Source organism: Octopus sinensis, linkage group LG11 (genome assembly GCF_006345805.1).
Source record: "Octopus sinensis linkage group LG11, ASM634580v1, whole genome shotgun sequence".
NCBI classification, from domain to species: Eukaryota; Metazoa; Mollusca; class Cephalopoda; order Octopoda; family Octopodidae; genus Octopus; species Octopus sinensis.
Window position 1 is genome coordinate 16210786 of NC_043007.1, and position 7115 is coordinate 16217900.

Consider the following 7115-nt stretch of genomic DNA (forward strand, 5'->3'; position numbering starts at 1 on the left):
AACAGAAAGCGATTTTATCTGCCGTAAAACAACGCAAGAGTTCATACCTATTTCTTTACTACCCACAAGGGACTAAACACAGAGGGGACAAACAAGGACAGACAAGCGAATTAAATCAATTACATCGACCCCAGTGCGTAGCTGGTACTTAATTTATCGACCACGAAAGGATGAAAGGCAAAGTCGACCTCGGCGGAATTTGAACTCAGAACGTAACGGCAGACGAAATACAGCTACGCATTTCGCCCGGCGTGCTAACGTTTCTGCCAGCAAGAGCCCATACCGCTCGAACGACCGAGAATAAACTCCAGGAATTTGAGGGAATCGAACTGGTGCCACGCCCAGTGTATAGTCTGGACTCAGCTCCCTCGGATTATTATTGGTCTGATACATGGTCCTACTTCCTGCGCTTGCGATGCTTCATCAACAGAGAGGAGGTGGAAGCCCCAGTGAAGTTCTTCACCTCGAAGGACAAGAACTGGTATCAGCGTGCGATCGAAGAACTGACAGAAAAGTGGCTTCAGACGCTGCAACACAATGGATTCTACTTCGAAAATTAGGCAGCTTTTGTTGTAAATCGACGAATAAAACAAATAAGTTACAAAATATTGTTTTGGATTCAATACAATCTTTTTATAGCGATGTAACTAAATACATATAATGTGCTGTTATCAGTAATGCAAACGTAAGCGTTAGTTAACTTAAGGTTATTATCGGGTTGGGTACAGCTATTACATAATATATGCATTACTAAAGATAACCTATTTAATAGACGTATAAAATTACATTCTGGAGTTTAACGGCATTTGTTTAAGAAACCTTGGTTGAGAAAAACATAATCAGTTGTACTTAAGACAACATTATTGCAACAATAACCGCTACTATGGATTTTTCATCATTACTTTTTACAGAGAATGTTAGTGTCCAAAGTTTGTTATTTGGATTAGTCATTTTACTGATTATACGATGGTTTATGACACCACCAAAATCTAACTACAATTTACCACCGGGTCCTAGAGCTCTTCCAATAATTGGAAATCTACTTCAGGTTCTTTCCATTACCGATTTTTATTCAATGTTGAAAGAGCTAAAAAAACAATATGGCGATATTTTTAAACTCAAAATTGGTCCATATAACTACGTGTTTGTATGTAAAACTGAAACGATTTTGGAAGGACTAGTAAAAAAAGGACAACATCTGAATGGAAGGAGTTCACTCTATGCTTTAGATAAAGTATTCCGAAACAAAGGTAAGTCATTAATTTACTTTAATTAATATATTCATGTGCTCATATGTATGTAGACAGACAGACAGATAGACAGACAAACAGACAAATAGATATACATATGTCTTGGATTGCAACCATTCTGCGGCACCAATTGACACGCCAATATTTGAACTTTGATTTCAAAAGCCGCTGGGGCCGATTTTCCTTTCATTCTTTCGGGTTCCATAAAATAACTACCAGTTGAACACCGGTGTCAATTTAATCGACTTACTCCTTTCGCGATTTTAAATCAAAATTTGAATTCAGAACGTAATGGGCCGGAGCAGTGCCCACTCTCAATCGCTTCTGCATAGCTTCCACCCTTATAGGAGTAGCAAATAACTAATGAACCAAGTGAGAGAGATTAGGAGGATGGGTTACTTAACTGGAGTTGGAATATCTCGGATTAGTGAGAGTCTGAGAGACTCTGAGGATTGGTACAAAGGATGGTCGGAGTTGAAAACAGAGAGGTAGGAGTTGAAAGCGGAGAAAAGAGTAGACAGGAGGAACAGGGAAATGGTGATGGGGCGGTCAAAGATGAGGAACAGGAACGTTATAGAATGAACCCTGATACTGTGGTGGGTGCACATGCAGGGAAAATTAACGAACTAGATAATGAATTGCTTGAAATTCAAAGACGAGAAAATAAAAAACCTTGAAATGAAAATGCATGGACAGTTTGAACGGAATACACAGGACGTTAAGGATAATAAATGTCGTGGCGGCGCTTGCATTCTTTTTGTGTAAGGCTTTCTCATCCACTTACTCAAAAATTTTATAGATTTATACTTCACTGAATTGGTAGCGAGAGCCTGGTCTTGGGCAGGAATGATCCAGCTTCCGGTGGTACGCTTCAAACCACCTCGCTCAAGCCATGTCTACACGATGCAGTATTATCCTTAACGCCCTGTGTATTCCTTTCAAACTGTCCGCACATTCTCATTTCAAGAAGGTCTTCATTTCTCTTCTCCTCATCTCTTTGGTTAAACTCTTCCTTGCCCATCACTTCATTTGCAAAGACACCTATATCTTTCGCGGCATATTGCAGCTGGTCTTCGTCACTACTTATCAAATACTTGGCAAGCGTTCTCCTTCCACTCCTTATACAGTGGTCTATACTAATTCGTCCTCTGGAATATTAATGATATTCTGGGACTATGGTTTTCAGACGGATCGTGTAATCGAACACCGTCAGCTGGATATTGTCATATTGAATAAGAGAGACAAATACTGTCAGATCATTGATGCAGCCATGCCAAATTACATGAATGATGTGAATAAAAAGGTTGAAAAAAATCATCAAATACTCCGAATTGAAGTGGAAATGGCAAACTGTATGGAATGCGAGAGGATAATGTAAAATGATACCAGCAGTGATGATTGGAGCATTGGGCTCAATCCTATTGAAACTTCAAGTCTTCTGAAGGCAACTGGAAATCGCATGCAAGATTGATGTCTTGCAAAAAGCAGCCTTATTGGGCTCAGCGCACATCTTAAGGAAAGTATTACCTGTCTGATTTCGTTGTGGTGCATTTTTACCTACGCTGTGTTGAGGAGGAACAAGAAGAAGAAGAAGAAGAAAATTGTGGTGTGCTAGTCTTGAAGAGAGGTAAAATGAAATGTATGGACGGGCTAGCGATACCATCAGGGGAGGTTATGAAGCAAATAGAAGAGACGGGCTATAAGTTCTTTGGGATATTGGAAATGGCTAAATTGATGGAGAAAGAAATGGCAGAAAAATTTAAGGTGGAATACTTGCGCAGACTGAGACTGATCCTTAAGTCGAAATTAAACGGACGGAATAAGATTGAGGCTATCAACACCTGGGCGGCTTCACTCCTTAGATATGGAGCAGGGGTAATAGTATGGACAGTAGACGAACTAAACATCCTAGACAGAAAGACAAGGAAGATGTTAACTAGATATGGGTTACTCCACCCAAAAAGTAACACAGACAGACTGTATGTACAAAGAAAAAGAGGGGGAAGAGGACTTATTGGATGCGAATACAGCATTAGAGCAGAAGAAAACAACATAGCATGGGATGTAAAAAATGTCACAGAACTGTTATTATTTATTAGAAGTAAGGAGGTCAGTCTTGTGTAGGATGAAAGTTTGCAAAGCTAAAGCACTATACAAGAAATTGGAAACGAATGACACTGAAAATAGATTGATAAAGACAATAATGCAAGGACAATTTCATAGGACTGTTGAAGATAAAGCTGACAACCAGGTATGCGGTCAGGAAGAAAGAAAAGTCGACAGATATGACTGGTTAGCTTGGGAGGCTAAGCAGTTGTGGTCACTGAAAAAAGTCGTAATAGTACCAATAGTTGTCTGAGCCCTGGGGACATTGAGTAAAAATCTTGAGAAGTACGTTAATTTACTGGTTTATGTAGGAGGGGTAGTAGTCCACAGAAGATCAGTGATCTCACGGAGAAAAATTTAAAAAGTGCAAATGTGGAAAAGGAGACTACAAAATAAAGTGAAGACTTTAAAACAAGATCTGGGTAGAAGAGGAGCCTGAAAACTAAACAAGTTACGAAACACAAGATGCAAATCTTCCCTCGAGAAAAGATACTTAGTCAAAGAATGATTTGGTACTGACTGAAGAAATTCAATAGTTTTTATGGGCGGCTGAGGGAATAATTTCAGGATTACCTTAATGGAGAAATAATATCAGATTGGATGACTAAAAGGACGAAAATACTTATCATGAAAGATAAGCAAGGGCAATGCAGTTAGCAACTATTGCCCACTCACTTGCTTAGCATTAGTCCGAAAACAGTTAACAGGAATACTTATAGAAAGCATTGACAACCAGAATTTACTGCCAGAAGAACAGAAATGTTGTAGGAAGAAGCCTAGAGGAACACATGATCTATTATGTGTTCCTCTATAATATTTGTCTTACGTTTGATCCCCACCCCTCAGTTTTGTATTAAGGATGACAAAAGCAGGGTATCAGTTCAGAAATAGTAGTGGAAAAATTAACCATTTGCTCTACATGGAGGATCTGAAGCATTTTAGTTTGGCATAGATAAATGAGAAGGGGACAGGTAGTCAACGGCGAAGGCATCCAATTACAGGATGGCCAGATATTAAAATCATTGAAAGGAGGAGAGAGTTCTAAGCATCTAGATGTATTAGAATCTGACAGAGTACTAACTTTAGAAATGAAAACGAAAATTGAGAAGGAGGACATTAGAAGGGTGAGGAAGCTAAAGAAGTCAAAGCTAAATGGTCTGAATCTAGTGAAGGCTGTAAATACTTGGGCAGTATCATTACTTGGATACTCAGCAGCCTTTGTAAATTGGACAAAAACTGAATAAGCAAAGTTAGACAGAAGGACTAGGATAGAAATTCAATATGAATGGTGGACTCCACCCAGAGATAGGAGTAGCAAGATTACACCTACGTAGAAAGGAAGGTAGAAGAGGACTAATATCAGTAGAAGATTACGTAGAGTTAGCTAGAGTAGATATATATTTCTATGTAGGTAATAGTGGAAAAAGTTTATTAAAAGCTGCAAGACATAGGGAAACCAAAAACCCAAACGAACTTAAAAACCAGAAAAAAGAACAGAAATTATCTAATTTCAGCAAATAGTAGCAGTGAGACATGGTTATGGCTGCAGAAAGGAAAGCTGAAGAGGGAGACAGAAAGTCTTTTAGTAGCTGCACAGTACCAAGAATTAAGGACTAATTGGATAAAAGCCAAGATAGACAAAACCAAGTAGGTTCCCAGAGTAGGATATGCAAATCCAAAGAGGAAAGCGTTACTCGTATAGTAAGTAAATTTAGGATGCCAGCATAGAAGAATACAAAAAAAGACATGACAACCTAGGGAGAGTAATCCACTGGGAACTATGTAGAAAGCCAGGATTTGAACATAAGTGATAAATGGTAGGAACACGAACCTAGTAAAGTACTAGAAAGTAAGAAATATAAGATGTTTTGGGACTTTAACACTCAGACTGACAGAGTAATAGAAGCTAGAAGGCCTGATTTGGTGTGTGGTGGTGGTGGTGGTGGTGGGTTGGTGGGTAGTTAAGTAATTTAGTAGTAGTAGTTAGTAGTAGTAGTAGTAGTAGATAAGAAAGTGTCAGATGATTGACCATACAGTCTCAAATGATGAAAAGATTAATATGAGAAGTATAGAAAAAAGTGGGATGGGTTACTACTCGACCAGAAGAAAATCTGACTGGGCTGGGCCTCACCTGCAAGGTCATGTGCTGTTTATCTTGATATGAGATTACTATGTCGCGCACATATGATTGTGATGCATGTGCCTAGTTTACCCTTATCAGACGAGTAGTCACATTGATGGCATGCACAACTCTCTCACTGAATAATAATAATAATAATAATAATAATAATAATAATAATAATAATAATAATAATAATAATATATAATAATAACAATATAAAATAATTTATTATTATTATTATTATTATTGTTATTATTATTATTATTATTAATATTATTATTGTTATTATTATGATAATTATGTCGATGATGATGATAGCTGTAGAAGTAGTGGGGGAGCACCATACTACTGTGTGTTGAGAGGAATTCTTTGGGGTTTGGATAATTCCTCTTTGGAAACATGGGTATTTCGTTCAACATCCTCAAACAACCTTTCTTCAAGGACCTTTTGAGCGGGATGGGACCCACCTGCAAGATCATGCGCTGACTATCTTGATATGAGATCCCCATGTCGCGCACATATGTTTGTGATGCATGTGCCTGGTGTACCCTTATCAGGCGGGTAGTCATGGTGGGTATACTGGGCTTCGTATATTTTATCCCAATAATATTAATAATAATAATAATATAGGCACAGGGCCTGAATTTTGGGGAAGAGGACAAGTCAATTACATCGACCGCAGTCTTTCACTGGCATTTAATTTATCGGCCCCGAAAGAATGAAAGGCAAGGTTGACCTTGGCGGAATTTGAACTCAGAACGTCAAGACAGACGAAATTCCGCTAAGCATTTTGCTCGACGCGGTAACGATAATAATAATAATAATAATAATAATAATAATAATAATAATAATAATAATAATAATAATGGTTTCAAATTTTGGCACAAGGCCAGCACTTTGTGGGAGGAGGGTAAGTCGATTACATCGACGCCAGTGTTCAATTTGTAGTTCTTTTATCGACCCCCGAAAGGATGAAAGGCAAAATGGGTAAACATAGTTAATATTTTCACTAGCAGCCCGTTACTAAATTAATCGGTGCCGTAAATCTCCAACAATTCTTGGCTACAGACAGCAGTGTGATGTTACTAAACAGGTAAGTTGTACCGTCACAGCGACCCAAAAGACTTTAGTGCAGACACTATCTTTCAACAGATATACGACTCTGAAGACACAAAGATAGGTTATCTTATATACTTTTCTGTTCACTTTTACTTGTTTATTCTTTCCTTTTTATTCACGACCTCTTATTTTGAATTTATGGATTATTGTAAAATTTATTGTCAACATACATACGAACTACACACAAGAAATATATTGATGTATGTACAGGAAAAAAATACTCACATAGGTATATGAAAAATAATAGTAAAAATATATATCAATATATATATATCATATATATATATATATATATATACATATACATACATACACAAATATATACATACAACACACACACACATATATATATATTATATATATATATATATATATATATATATATATACATACACAAATGTATATATACACACATACATATGTATAACATGCATACACATATGGATATAAAATGCAAAATATACACATATATACATATATACCCCCATACATATACATATATATACATACATATATAC

General features: G+C 37.1%; 1 protein-coding gene across 2 annotated transcripts in view; it reads left to right on the forward strand.

Annotated features, from left to right (window-relative positions):
• Positions 1–760: 760 nt before the first annotated feature.
• The window catches only part of LOC115217542 (cytochrome P450 2B2-like), a 25611-nt gene continuing 19256 nt past the window's right edge, over positions 761–7115 (forward strand). The window contains exon 1 of one of the 2 annotated variants that reach the window (XM_036507112.1): positions 761–1250. In XM_036507112.1, coding sequence (XP_036363005.1) covers positions 884–1250 — 367 coding nt within the window. In that variant the 5' untranslated portion in view covers positions 761–883. The remainder of the gene's footprint in view (positions 1251–7115) is intronic. The other variant, XM_029787269.2, reaches the window with a different exon arrangement.